The 15,762-nt window shown below is 37.5% G+C and overlaps 1 protein-coding gene across 13 annotated transcripts in view; it reads left to right on the top strand.

Annotated features, from left to right (window-relative positions):
- ABLIM2 (actin binding LIM protein family member 2) overlaps positions 1 to 8,687 on the top strand; it is a 130,224-nt gene extending 121,537 nt beyond the window's left edge. For all 13 annotated transcript variants that reach the window (XM_068188587.1, XM_068188592.1, XM_068188593.1 and 10 more), the window contains one exon: positions 6,949 to 8,687. In XM_068188587.1, the coding sequence (XP_068044688.1) occupies positions 6,949 to 7,062 (114 nt within the window). In that variant the 3' untranslated portion in view covers positions 7,063 to 8,687. The remainder of the gene's footprint in view (positions 1 to 6,948) is intronic.
- Positions 8,688 to 15,762: the final 7,075 nt, after the last annotated feature.

Below are 15,762 nucleotides of genomic sequence, written 5' to 3' on the forward strand. Positions count from 1 at the left end.
AGGCAAACTTTCATTTGCTATCTTGTTCTCCTGTAAACAGAAATGAGAGATTTAAACATGGGTGTGGTCTTATTTGAACATATCACTCGTTTTAAGTCAAACATGCTTTTCCTCCTGGAACTGCTTGTCTGGATTTGCTTTAGGGATAATATTTTTTCTACTATTTTTCATTCAACAATCACTCTGGGTTCCAGCCATTTGGGCTTCAACCATTTTAGGACTTGTTTCCAGTAACTGAGGCTGAATTTTTAAGAGCCCAAGCTCCTGGATGTCATTCATACAAGTAGCATTGTGTGTCCCACCTCCTCTGGAGCTCAGATGGGAAAAACAAGAGCAAAATTGGAATGCTGTGTGTTTTACAGTTTGCAGTTTGGGACTGGGTTTGAAGTTATAGGCTGACTTCACAATAAAGTTGGGGTGAAAAAGTGTGGGCCACTGACTTCAGTAGAACTATTTCACAGTGTTTAACTTGAAAAAGATAAGTGTGGTGTTTTTCACAAGCATGTGCTTGTGCTGTGATCAATGATGCAAGTTTATATCAGATTTCAAAGCCTTTTACAAAAGGAGCCATTATAAAATGAAAATACGCATTAGAATTGATGTGAGATTATGTGAAAAGTAATTTCTGTGTGAGTTGAAACACTGTAGGAGTGAACAGAGATTAGATGTGGAACATTTATATTACAAGTACACTAAAGTCCAAACTAAGGGAAGCTGGAAAATCTACTTTAAGAATAAGGTATTTTGTATTTTGTGCCTAAAACAAATGAAATTATGGAAACTCGTTGTCTTCTTTATATTTTCATAATTTATTATGGATTCCAAGCTTGGGTTTTTATTTATGAATTATTTTCTTAATTATACAGAATTTTTTATCAGCCATCAGCTGGAGGCAATGACTTTTGTCCATGTCAGTAATGAAAAAGCTCATTTTGATGACAGGATGGTGGCATAGATTATCATCAGAGATATTCTGTGTGTATGCTATTTAAATAATATGTTCATATAGCTGAGAGAAATACTTAACCTCCCAGCTTTTTGTACCTTTATGGATGACTCAGCTGGGAAAAATACTGGCTCCTACAGAAGATTTTCTGTGTGCCTTGTGCTATTTCCCAGGAGGTTTGATTGGCAGTACCCTGCAGTGGCAGTGTTGAGTGGAATGCAGCTTCTCTGTGAGACTTCGTGGTACCCTGAAATACTGAATGAGATAAAGCCCCAGATGCAGGAGCCTTGTAGAGGTGCTTGGGGTGATATGGGCATGGGGAAGGGTCTCAGACTCCTTTCCTTACTGCTTCTATTACACTGCTTTCCCTGGGAACCTTTCTGGGGACTTTCAGCAAAGCTGCCCTAGTGATCTTTTGATCCCTTTTAAAGTTCATTAGGCAGCAATTCATGCCATTTCTTAACTTTCCCTCCCCAATCACATAATTACTTAATAGTTTCAAATATTTATTGAGCATGAAGCTTAATTAGGCTGTAGATGAGCATAACATTCAATACTCCCTTGGGAATGTGGCACATGGCTAATTACAGCTTTGCAATTAGCCATGCAGCAGGCTTAGAAGAAACCTCTGAAAAGCCTGCTGAGCCTCAGCAGTGCAAAAGAAAGAGGGGTGAAGAGTGCAAACCTTGTGAAAGCAAAATGAGGATTCAAAAGTCAATAGAAAATAATTTCCAGCAAATTTTGATTTGTCATCTGAGAGTTTTATTTGGGCTAACCTTGAGAGGCATGAGAGAAGGGAGTGGAAGGGCAGTGAAGAAGAGAAAAACTGGAGAGGGGAAGAAACTATTATTTTCTAAGTGTTGAAATACTTCTACAATCCTGAATCTTACTATAGGAAAAGATTGTATCTCATCAGCAAAGCTTGTGCACCAACTTGAAGAGCTAAGGCTTGATTATTTACATGAACGCTCACTTACCTGTGAATAAACCTTTCTCAATAAATCCCTGCTTATTTTGAGTATTTCTCATACTGAAATCTCTGGAGAAGATCCTGTAGCTTTTATTTCTGGATTACATGAATCAGAAGTTGGAAGTGTTGCAAGGATTTTGAATAAAAATGAATTGAAGTAGACAGCTACTTAAAATTACACTCTATAAAACAGAGTGCACAGTAGTGCCTCGGAGAGACTGGCTGAAAGAGTCACTACAGATTCAAGCAAAGGCAGTGTAGTGCTCAACTGTAATTTCCCATGAATACAGCAAAACAAAGAGCAAAAGAGAAACAAACCTGAGGTTTTAAATTCCTCTAGGAATTAGGACCTTGATTTCTCTAGTCTTCAACTCATCACCTGCTGCCATCCACTGAGTTCTTTCATTGGTTCAGTATTGATTCATGAAGAAGTAGGATATCCTCTGAGCTTCCTGCATCAGCAGGTTTGCACATGAGGATTCACAACCAATTACTGACACAGAACAGAGTTGCTTGTGAAGCACCTCCTGGTCACCATGTACTGCAGGATGACTGCAGGTGAGCTGCAATTTTATCTTCCTGTGACTTATTCATACTAATGCCAAGTTCCTAAGTGCTGGTTTTGGCTGGGGTCATTTTCTTCACAATGGCAGGTGTGGGGCTGTGTTGTGGATTTGTGCTGATTACAGGGTTGACAATAGAGAGATGTTTTTGTTATTGCTGAGCAGGGCTTACACAGAGCCAGGGTCTTCTCTGCTTTTCATACTCCACTCTATCAGGGAAGTTGGAAGTGAATGGGAGGTTGGGAGGAGACACAGCCAGGACAGGTGACCCAAAGTGACAAATGGGATAATCCAGATCATGTGACATCATATTCAGTATGTAAAGTGGGGGGTGGAAGGAAGGGGGAACATATGGAGTTTTTGTCTTCCTAAGTAACTGCTATGCACGATGGGCCCTGCTTTCTTGGAGATGGCTGAGCACCTGCCTGCCTGTGGGAAGCAGTGAATTATTTCCTTATTTGCTTTGCTTGTGTGTGTGGCTTTTTCTTTCCCTATTGTCTTTATCTCAACACATGAGTTTTCCAGCTTTCACCCTTCCAATTCTTTCCTTGATCCCACTAGTGGGGGAGGGAGTGAATGGCTGTGTGGGTTGCCAGCTGCGGTGAAACCATGACACTATGTGTTGGTTTTGAGCATCTCTGAATTTCATTGAGAGCTAAATTATTCTTAGGGAAAAGAAATCTCATTGAACTAAACAGAGATTATAACTCTATTTAGAATTATTACTGGCTTTTTAGCACACCACAGAAATAGAGACAAGCCTCATTAATTTATAGCAAAAAGCACCACTTCCTTCTGAGATAACACTGTGGAGCAAGTATTTGAATGTGCAATTAATTACTTTTGTTCTGAGAGAGTAAAAAATGAGGTCATGTCTGTACCGCTCATTTTCATGTTTGTGTTTCATAGAGGATGAGGATTTTCTGTTCTAGTGGTTGCAATGCATTGGAGAGGTTTGGCTCAACCCTTGCTTAGTTCTGTATATCCTAATAAAAGCCTCAGATTAATACAATTTTATCAAAAAAACATGATGCCGTAGTCCTTTCTATTGTAGCAATATCACACTTAACCATACCACAAATGCTGATATTCTGATGCTGTGAGGTCCAGTATCACAGTCATTGTAGTGAAGAATCATCTTTAAATTGCTTACCTTATCTTTTAGCAAGGATTTCAGGTAGCATCGTGTTAACATGATTATGTAGCTTCCAAAATGACCTCACTTACATGCAGTGAGTTCAGAGTGTGGACAGAACAGGACCTTGGAAGGTCCTCTCTGCTCTCCTCAGTGTCTGCAACGTGCCCAACCTTGCTTTTGATGCACAGCAGAGAAGGAGATTGAGTTAAGCTGCCTGAACATGGCCAAATTGTCACAAAGGGAATTAGGAATCATTTACTAGCACACTGTAAAACACCCAGACTTCCTATGTAAACAAGGCCAACGCTAGTAAAAAAAAAAAAAAAAGGAATGAATGTTGCTTTTACTAGTAAGCTTGGCCATTCCTTCCTTTAATAGGCCAGTGATGCATTATTAACATAGCTGGATATTTTAAGCTGATCCATTACTGAAAAAAGAAAAAGGAAATTATCTTCTTGGTCCTGTAAATCATAGCTTCACCCATTTTCTCTCATACCTCAAGATGAATATCTTTCATATTCCCTGCTCATAGTTTTCAATTTCCCTTCTTTTGTTTGACTAATGAGAGAAGGTGATGCTTCAGTTAAGGCAAATTAATATTCCAGTAGCTGACAAGAAAGATGAATCAGTCCGGGATTTCTTACTCATGCATTTTTTCTTCCTTTAGTTTTGGGAAGAGCTCTAGGTTTTAAAGCTTTAAGGAAAGCTGTTAGGAAAGACCCAACAATGAGTGCAGGCAAAATTTAGCATCACATATACATAGAAAAGTGTGACCATAAACTTCTCACACTGGTGTATTCCCCTGGTGTTTAGACCCTTCAAATACTTGTAGATATTACCATATTTTACCTTAGTCATCATTTGGCTGAGCTTAGACATACTCAGGCCTTTTAGTGTTTCCTCGTAAATCAAACTGCAACCCATGATTACTTTCATTGCTTTTATCTGAAGCTTTGCCAGTTTGATGACATCATTCTGGGACCAAGGTTTTATTCCAAATTTGAAGACAGAACTGAAGTCATTGCTGCTTCTAGGGTCAGTCCCAAATCTAGAGCCCAAGGTGCTTAAGAAGGGTATGGTGAAAGCTTCTAAGATGCAGGGACAGCAGCTGAAAATATGTTACACTGGGGACAGACTGGCATTCTCAGAAAGAGTTCACACCAAAGGGAAAATGTTCTCTTCTACCAGAATTATTTTTGCATGTGGATATAAAGCATTGATGGAGTAAGAAGCTGCTAATATGGAAGTCAGTTTGTTAGTCCTTGAGATAAGGGCATATGTGGAAAAAAATTAAAAGCAAAGAAACTCTCAAATTGAATGGATGTGGAAATAAGTGAGCTTATGCTTTCCCCATCTCAGTCACTTTGTCCCTGGGCTGGAAACTCTCACCTGCTTTTGTACCAGGCAGCACCAAATCAGACCTTCTGTGAGGAGGAAAAAAATGGTGCTGTTATCAAACAAAACTTAGTTATAAGAGATAGAAAATGAGGGTATGCATAGAATGAAGGAGGTGTCATCTGGGCACAGGCAGAGGAGCACAGTGCTCAGCTAATTCATTCTGGCTTGGAGAGCTGCGTCTGGATGGAAGGCTCACTAAGCCTGAGGGCAAAACAAAAGGATAAATGGCAGAGTACAACACTGGAGAGGGAAGGGGGAGTTGCACAGCTGGTACTGAGATGGGTGGCAAGATTCATTAGGAGAGGAAGATGTAGCAAATGTTTGGCACTCTAGAGGAAAGGGGTGATTTAGGACTCCTTGAGTTTTCCTCCACTGACCTCTCAGATCTAATGAGACCACAGCAGTTTCTCATAATACATGGTGTAAATTACCTCAGGAAAAGAAAAATGGTGAAAACATAGTCCTTTTAAAGTTTTATGTAATTTTCTATGTTTTAGAAGATTGGCAAAGTAGCTTTACCTGCAAGGGTATATAGGCTTTCTCTTTTTCTGAGTAAGAACTAGAGTTTGCCACTGCTTTCTCCTGTGTGAGGAGATGTCTCAAGTGTTATCCACAACCTAGAAAGTAATATAAAATAAAATATTACACATTTTGCTCATCCAGACTTATGTTTCAATCCTACAGCTTACAGACATGTTCCTTGCTGTGGGGAGTTGCTAAAGTTAAACTTACTTGCATTTGTCCACTGGATTACCAGGAAAATATTCTAAAAAAAACAGTGTAGAGAGAAGTTACTTTTTCTTTCTGAACCCAATAGAATTAAATTCTGTCAGTGAGAGATTGTTTCTAAAATACATTGTCAGATGTTGCTCATTTTCATGTGAAAAATGATCTCCTTTGCTAAATATGCATGGTGTGTTTGTTCCATGCTATGAGCAGCGCTTATGGTGGGTTGCTGTCATTTGTCAAATGAAAAGTGAAGGCTCAGTTCCAAGATCTTAGTCACTGTTGTTCTGAATATGTGGAATCTCAAGGGAAAAAAACAAGTCCTGTTTAAAAAAAACAAGTCTGTCCTTTCTTAAGAAACAAGAACCCATGATAACCATTCAAAGTAATTATATATAATGACTTCTTACAATTTCTTTAGTTTTCTTGAGTAAATTACATTACAAAGATGAAGTCTTTGTTAATAAATGGAAAGTGAAATTTTACTTCCATATTCATTCACATATTTACCTTTTCTACCTTTTCTGCGTGGATGCTAATAATTGCTAGGAATTGTTATCCTACCTCCTTCCAATTCTTTATGTTGGATTTCTTCCCTTTTTATCGATCTCTTTTTTATTTTTTTAATATTATAGCATGAAAACATCAAATAGAAGTGTATTTCTTGACATTTAAAAACCCCCTACTTTATCCAGCCTGAACTTCTGACTAGAGTCTCTCCCCATGGATAAGCACATTTTGGATTTCAGAATTTAGCAGTATGCTTTCTCCTTTGTTACAAGGCTGCTATTAGTGGACCAGTGTGGTGTCCAGTACTTTCATTAAAGATCAAGGCAAAACAAATCAAAGTCTAAAATTGCATTGTTATCAATCTCTTTAAAGTCCTGGAATAACTCGAATTTGTCTCAGTGTGCTCTGTCATCAGGCACCCTGGATAAACATACTTTCTCCCAAAAACCATAGCTTCTGTTCAGTTAGCACTATATTGAAAAGATTATTTTTTTCAAAAGTCACTACTGCCATCAATAATTTCATTTCCCAGCTACTCTGAGCTCATTTGGTTTTGATGCAGTCTTTTCCAGAAACAATTTTGGAATTTAAATACAAACCCTAATGCATTATTTTGTGGTGTGTTTTAAAACTTAGGGCAGAAATATTCCTGTGCACAGACAAGCTTAATGATATCTTTCGTATTTTCATTTTCAAGAGGCATTTGTCCCCTGAAGAGTTCCAGGAAGTCTTCAAAATGAGTATTGAGGAATTTGATCGTCTGGCACTTTGGAAGCGGAATGACCTGAAGAAAAAGGCCCTGCTTTTCTAAACCCTCCCGGATAAAATATGTGCTTAATCAAAACAAAAATAGTCTTGCCAGAACTATCACATGCACTTGCTGTTGAACCATTGTCCAGCTTCATTGTGTTAGTATGTGTCGGGGAAACAAGACAGATTAGATGGTAATGTGTTGGGATACAGAGAATTTGCTAATCTTGCATTTCCAGCTGGTTTTGTCAGTAACTCCTGGTCCTACCCAGTTTACAATGTGCAAAAAATCTAGCTTTAAATTTATTGTTGCTTGCATTTGTTGCTTGATGCAAATGGAGATTCTGAAAGGAAGAGAAAAAAATGTAGGTGTACACAGGAAATGCATCCAACATTTTGTTCCATTCAGTTTTATAATGCAATTTTTACAAAATCAAGTAAGTAATTTTCCAGTGGGGGATCAGATGCTATTAAAATATGGTAAAAGCCAAAGAAAAGCATATCCGCAAGCAAGTATTGCAATTGTTTATCTGTGGTACTTTTTAAGAATAAAAGCAGAAATATGGAAGCACCTTAATTCTACTTCTTATATTTAAACACAGTGTACTCTTTAAAAGATCATATTTGTCTAGAAGGTAACTAGCTATCTTTAATTACAACACCAGAGTTTTTATTTTATTAAGAATATATTGTGACATAAAACGGTTATAATTACTAAAATGTATACAGACCTACTAAGATTTAGTTCCATTCATCAGGAAAACTGAAGCCTTATACGAAACTGGTTGAAGAGTGTATTGTGCCAGTTGACTGTGTTTTCCTACTAGCTTGGGGTGTTTGAAGAATGTTTTTTTACATTTCATGCTGATAAAATACCATGTAATCTTAATTACTATGTAGATAGACATATCTATCTATAAAAGAATTATTTTCATTTATATATGTCCTAAGTGAAGGCATTCTTAATTTCTCAACTTTCCAGCTTGACACAGTAAGCCATGAGAACTGTGATGGCATTTGGTAGATGTGGATATGGAACAGTTCAGCATAAAATGTAACAAATAAAGCTTGGTGTGCTCTATCAGTAATACAGACAATTAGAATCAAATCCATAAAACCCTCATGCATTACTATTTGCATGTTTCTGTACAAGTCAATTTGAAAAAAAAAACAACAATGTCATACTGGTGCAGTACCTTGAAACTATCTTAAATAACAAGCAAAGCTAACAAAATCTAAGCATATGATATAAGTGTTAGACCTTAATATCTCTTCCAGCTGAAAGACTGTATTAAATTTAATAGTTTCATTTGGTCAGAGGTATGGTTGCTGACAAAGAATGTTTTAAAGTGAGTTGCTAGTTTTTTGTGATACTAAATGAGCATTACAAAAGTACATTTTTCAGCCATGTGTCAGTATTCTGCATTTTTACTGCCTTGGATGTTTGTACTCACCTCCTACTTCACTATGTCTTTTTGCATTTCCTTAAGGTAACTGGTTGATATATGCACTACAACACACTGTTTCAACTGACCCAGCATTGGAAAAATCATAGCATTGAACATGCCTTCTTCCAACTAACTTTCAAAGTCCATGCTGTTGGAAATAAATATTTTCTCATTACCTAAATGTTTTGTCTGATGATAAAAATGTTTAAAAAATCATTAAAACAAAGACATAACTGAATGACTTTGCTAATGTGTGTATAATTTTTTTAGATCATATTGCTGCTCTGGATAGGGTCTTCCCATTATATTAATGTAAATAATATCTAATTTGCATTAAATTTGCTCACTGAGGAGAGCGTTGAGTGGACCTCTGAATGTCAAGTTATTGTAAAGTTAGTCTTGATTTAAACAATCTGTCAAGCAGCTGTCACATCTCGGCAAGCAGAAGTTGCTTCACTGGTGATGCACAGAACCACCAGCCCATGTAGCAAACCATTAGCCAGTTTCAAATGAGAGCTCCCAATCACATGTAGACCACATCTTCAACCTCAGAGTAGCTTGTTGCACTATTTTGTGAAAACTGGCAGCCCACTGAAATGAGCCAATCCAAAATGTGACCAGCAGGGTCCATTGCAACTAAGAAAAATTAAATCCAGGAGAATAGTTGATCGGAGAACTATTATGAGGAAGTTTGATGTTGGCGATGACCACTCTTCTCATCCACACATTCCTGGGACATCATATTGATTATAGGCATCTTCTCAGTGATTAAGAAGGTCTCAAGTTGATCAAAGAAATCCACGTATCAGTGTAGATCAGGTTCAGTATGGATTTTCATAAATAATTTGAAAATTTCTCAATCACAACAGCTTTTGTACTGATGTAAGATTCAACCTATGCTGTAAGGGAAAAGTGCATTACTGAGCACCACAGGTGATCAACAGCTCTGTGCTGCTCTACTGTTTTATGCACCAGCAGATGTATGGCTGATGGCAAATGAGGATGCTGAGCTCATGTAAGCTGTTTGACTCATTTGCACTGTTTTGAGACCGTTCATCTCTTATAATGTCAAGCCTTAAAAGTGGCTCTTGAAGGTCCTTGTCCTACCTGAGCTAAATCAGGTACAACTTTTGTTTTACATACCCCCATCTAGACTTTTTAGCTCATGAGCATCAGTTCTTACCACAATGCCCAAATCTATAAGGAGTTGTATCCCTTCCTCCTTCTATATTTGCAGACAAATTCCTTTATCATTCTATGCTTCCTTTTAAGGTCAGTGAAGAGAAAAAATCTCTTCATTCACATCCTAATGTTCAAAACGCAAGATGAATTGCCCCTATCATATTCCTGTCCACTGAATATAAAGAATGGCAATCCCTCTGCAGAAGTACACATTGCAGGCTACCTAATCTTGGATGAAATTAATTCTATGCCTACAGGCTATTGGGGGACATAAGCCACTTTTTACCAATTGGTAGAATACCAGTCTTAAAACTACTGGCAATTCCTAGACCATGTTACCAAATCACTCTCAAGCATTCAGGATAGTACTTTGAGTTGCACAGATCTCACAAAACTCCCTAACACAGTAATTTTTTGTGCTCATTATACTATTCACTAAACAGGCATGCATTCAATGCCAAACACGCAAAAATGTTTTAGAAGACAGTCAGTTTATCAACATACGTTCCTACTACCAGCCAAAACCAAAATGGAATTTTGGCTTCCATACACAAAACCTTTGCTGACTTTAGATGAACAAGAACTCTAGTGTGTCCTTATTTCATTTCCATGAAAGTTTGAAATGGTCTGTGGATGTCTGTTCCGTGCAAAGGTGGCACAGCTCGGTAGGCTGTTCGTGTTTTCACATGATACATGCCAGTGTATCACTCTATATTTAAAGCATCTACTGTCGTATGGTGCAGTGACCTATTCAGTTATGCTCTCTAGCCTAACTAAATTCACATTTACAGTACGATATTGTGTGCTGGATTTGGCACCAGCTAAATACACCAGTGTAAAAGGCCCATAAAGTGAGCAGCATTGTAATTTACTTCACTGCTAAGTTGTCTCTACATCACCTAAACTCCATAAACCATAGTATACCAGAGAATGCACGATTCCTGTTTCTAAAATCTGTCATGTTTTCCCCATTTAAAAATTGCAAATTGGAATTTCAGGCATGTTGTTTTCTTTCAGGAACTTTGAGTGTCTAATTAAATGTGGAGAGACTGATAATGTGGGTAGTAAATACTCAGGTTTATTTTAATAAGGTACCATATGCTAATCTTATGTAGTATTATGAAATGGAAAAGGCATTCAGAGTAATGAGATAAGACTTTGCCAGAATGTTCCATCTGATAGTGTGGTCTGGTGTTGGCAGTAAAAAACTGAGTCTCAACAAATCATAGGCTGTTTTTCAGATAATGCTCTTTAGAGTTATTAAGTGTTCTATAGTCTTGTTTTCAAGGACATGCTGCCTTTCAGCATTTTCATAAGTATGGATATGGCTATACAGCTCAAAAGAGAAGTTTCTCTTTTGGAGAAACTTATTTTGATATGTATACAAGAAGCAGGGGAATTATGTCAGAGATTTCATTTTCATTCTTGGATCTGAGCTGTATGTCTCAGCTGCTCATGTCAGCCCTATGTATGACCTAATTCTCACCTCATGTATTTTAAAGAAGACATGTCTCAAATTCAGCAATGAAAGAGACAGCATTTCATCATCACAGTCTTTGAGACAAAGGAATATGTGGGATTTTGTGGTTGCTGAAGGAATATCTGACCAACAGTTCCAGCTAGGAAACCAGGCACGCGAGGTTACCATTATAGCTGTCTGAGAAAGCTGGACATTTTTGTCTGACCTTCTGCTGTTTCTTTTCCTCATGGTTCAGGGGAGAACTCTGAAACCTGTAATTGCGGAAACAAGAAAATACATAGTTGTGAGACAGTACCTGGAATCTAATAACCCTCTGAGACAAGGCTAATTTTACATGGTCAAAAAAGATATAGTTCAGACCAAGAGAGATGCCTGGTTTTACATTCCACATTTTGATTTTGAGAAGCCATCTATTTCATATTTCCCAAGTGTGACCAAGACAGACCAATTATTTTACTAGCCTTTTCACCTATCTGCAGGAAAATGCTGTTCTGTTATTTGCAGATGAGCTGGATGAGATCCCAGGCACTTTTGTCTGGCACTCAACTCTGGTGCATAAGCTTCAGAGTGTCCTTATATTCATATTCTCCTGCCCCTTTTATTTGTGTGTGAGAAAAAGGACAGGATCATTTTATAAACTCTCTAAGACCTCAACTGACCTTTGACCAATGTGATTACTTGATAGGTCACAGTTGTGGCTACCATTTTTCATATATATTGAGTATCTCAAAAAAAAAAAAAAAGATGGCTGTTATTAATATCAGAATGACAGATGTGACTCCCTTGTACATGTAAATTTATACTGGAAGCTTGCATCCTTTTGTTATATCCAAGCTGCCTCTGAGGTATGGCTAAATCCTTAAAGGCTCATAGGTGGTGCTGGCTCAGGCTTTTTGAGTCTTTGTATCCCTTCTCACTTTTTCTAGTCTGTGAAAAGCCGTATTAGAAAAGGTGGCACTCAGTAAAAGTACACGGCCATGAAAAGCAAGATCTCAGTAGTTTAACCCACAGGTGACGAAGCACCCACAGCAAATTGCAGTTTGTTGTGTTACTGCAGCAGGTTGTTACTCCCTCCTCACAACACCATTTCTGTGAGGTACAGCTCAGAGAAGTTCTAAATGTTGCTACTTTTCATGATTTAGGACATTTTCTTCCTTCCCCTTGGTGTTTGACATCTGTGCCCACAGGTACGTGTAAGCAGGTAGGATCCGTGTCTGTAATGCTTGGACAGACGTCTGCAGCACCCGGGCTGTTGGGACCAACCAGTCCTTCCCTGCCAGCCTGCACAAGCAGCAGCTCCAGAGGGATCAGGAGGAAACCAAAACCAGGCAAAAGCATCGTGTCCCACACAGGTAAATGTATCACAATTTGGGCATTAGTATCCCAGCTATTACATATTTGCCTTTTGTTACAAGTCTGGATAGCGTTGATTTCTGGTTTTGAATCCGGTTACATTTGTGTCATGGATGATTTGCTGTTGATCTGTTTTTTCCATTTGCTATCATACATTCTTTTATTACATCCTCTACCTTGTCTCTCCACTAATAAATGCAAATTTTTAAAATTTCTTTTGAAATTAAAACTTTTTTTTGCCCTTGATAGTTCTTCTGCAAATTTCTCTCAGCCCATTGTACCTTGTGTTCTAGAATGGTCTGACAGAGTAAAGCCTTCCTATGTGCCATGTTATGTCAAGCACTATAACTTTTTTTTTTTTAGGGGGAGGATGGGGGGAGGTGGGGAAGAAGAAAACTGAGAATGTCTTTGACTTTTTTTGTTACTAATCTACATTATGCTGATGCCTTGCTTGACCTAACCTCACTCTTGCAAATTGCTAGGTTTTTTTTCCATTCAAGTGGACATGATTCTGAACTCTGACATGAGTCATTATTATTTCTACTACTATAATTTTTTTTCTATTAACTGATAATTAAGAAAGCACCATGATTGATAGCAAGTAAAACACCTGAGGTTGTTAATGGTCTGTCTGAACTTCCTTTCAGTTCTCTGACCTGGAATAATTCATTAAGGGAACAGGGTTAAAACTGTTCATGTCACTTGACAATTCTGCTAGTCAGACTTTAAAAAAAATTCTGTCAAGTTACGGATGTGGAGCAGAAACACTTTGAGCTCCCCATTTTTTCCCCCAATTTTATACTAGACATTTTTTATCTGACAATTACTTTTTGATGGATGGAAGTGCCAGGAGGATTGTATGAGTTCCTGTATAAGGATCAAATTCTTCAAATTACATTTTTTTTGTCTTAATCCCTTTTATGATAACTAATTATTTTTATAGTGCAATAAAAATAATGCAATAATCAAAGACTACTGAGATAATTTACTCCATTTTAAATGGCACAGGAGACAACATAAATACAGAATAGAAGCTAAAATTTATCTTTCAATAAGATCCCATTTTTGGTCCAATGTTGCTTGAATTTAAAGAAATCAGGGGCAAGGAGGCAAGAATTAGAGGAAGTCTTCCCCTATTGTATTAAAATTTAATATAAAATTTAAATTATAAGAAGTAAAATTCTGCCTTTGGGTTTTACCAACTTGAAAAAAAATGCTATTAGCAATTTTTTTTGCAAGTTGGTAATACCCAAAGGTAGAGCTACTTTTCAGTGTTCTGAGGGTTTAATATGCATTTAATAAAGGGATGTTAGCATAGTATTTTGAAAATGTCAGTAACTAAATGCTAATCCCACTGAAATCACTGGCATTCATACCTGCACCAGAGCGCAAAGGTCAGGTTATACAGAATTTCTTCCAAAACTGAAGCCACAAGGAAGGATTGTTTGCATATGTTTAGTTCAAACAGAAGAATATAAGTGGAAAGTAACTACTTTTACCTGCACATTAAGGTTCTGTAAAATGTATATAAATGTACATTATCCTTTTTTTATATATTCCTTCCTTTGCCCTGATTCAAAATCTAGAACCTAATTTAAGGTATTTACATCTCTGGGAATTTACTTGCAGATAGTTTTGTTACACATATGACTTACCTGTGTGGAGAGTAAGGAGAGCCCTATGCACTGTAGAAAAGCAGCATAATCCCTGCTCTTGAAGTTTCTATTATGCACTCTTTTTCAAATTTGCTTTTTGCACAAAGGTGAATGGTATTTCTGCTGTATAAGTCCTTTTGGCACATACATGTACTCAGCACTATATGATTCCTGAAATAAATTTTTCAAGTGTATCTAATATATAGTTACTTTTTCCCCCAGTGGACCTGGAAATTATGTGGGACCCAAGAAGGAATAACTCATTATACTCTTTAAAAAAAATCAAAAAGATGCCATTAGGTTCTTAATAACAATAGTTTCTGCTGTAACAGGATCACAGAATATTATAAGAAAGGGAAAAAGACCCTATCTTTATCAAGAGTTATATTTGTAAAATACATTTATTCCTAGTCTGTAAATGCTTTGAGTGTCTGAGACAACTTCAGAAACAGTGATGTTTTCCTAACTGAAAAATTATTGTTTCAAAGTAACAGAAGAAGATTTCTGTTCTAAAAAGGCGTAGGTTGCCTCCTGCTTTTGAAATCCTGCCATCAATGTGTTTTACCGAAGAGAGTGGCAATTGCTGCAATGTCACTCCATCTCTTGACAGCCCAGATTGCTCAGTATTTTTGCCTGCTTTTCACTCTTCCCTGAGGCCATCCATCCCCCCCTGGCAATACAATATGAGGCAGGAGGTGGGACACATCGGGAGACAGCTGATGCTTGCTCCAGGGAGCCTGACCTCCCTTGCCTGACACACCAGTGTCACAGGGCAGTGTGGGGTCTCACATGAAGTCAACTTGCCAGCTGTAGGCTTTTTTTGACTGCTTCACCCCCCCTTCCAAAGAAAATTTAAAAAAACATCCAAAAAGGCAAATTATTTTACAGTCTGTCTGATACCAAATATCAAGAACATACAGGCTTTTCCTTACAGCTATGATTTCACTTTAAGACTGGAAAAAAGAACATAATCTTGTACAGGCACCTTGAAAGGTCTTACTGAAAAGTACTGAGCAGGCTTTCAGGGAATACCAGTCATGACTTGGAGCATCAGTAGGTTTTCTTACACTTGTTTTCTTAATAGGATGTTGCTGAGTTTTTGGGGCCTCTTAAGCTTGTGGGTTGTCAAGTTATGGACTCAATCCAGGGCAGATCTGAAGTGGAATTGAGTGTATCTTTAAAAACTGACCCATACTTCTAAATGCCTAAAGTACTGTTTTCCTGCCTTTTTACATTACTTAAGTGAGCCAAATCCAAATTGCTTGGAATACCTTACAAGACATAAATCACAACAAATGGTTGGAGATTTTTTTTCTCATGCCTGCATTTCTCAGATTTCATCCAATGTTGACTTTCCAAAGAAAAAAAAAACCTTAAAATATGCATAAGTAACTCTTTTAAGCACATCCTAAAGATAATAAATATGGTCTGTCATTGTCATGACTTCTCTGTTTCAACACACTACAGATTATCTGATGGTTAAAGTCCCAGTCTTGTAAACAACTCTATTTGGATATCTTACTGCTGTTGGGACTACTTGATTATTTTATTTTTCTTTGCTCTGATTATTTTCTTTTCTTTTGTGATAAGCAGTGCTAAGAAGATTACAGGAGGATTGGGGAAACCTATGACTAAGCTTCACC

Source organism: Anomalospiza imberbis, chromosome 4 (assembly GCF_031753505.1).
Source record: "Anomalospiza imberbis isolate Cuckoo-Finch-1a 21T00152 chromosome 4, ASM3175350v1, whole genome shotgun sequence".
Classification (NCBI taxonomy): domain Eukaryota; kingdom Metazoa; phylum Chordata; class Aves; order Passeriformes; family Viduidae; genus Anomalospiza; species Anomalospiza imberbis.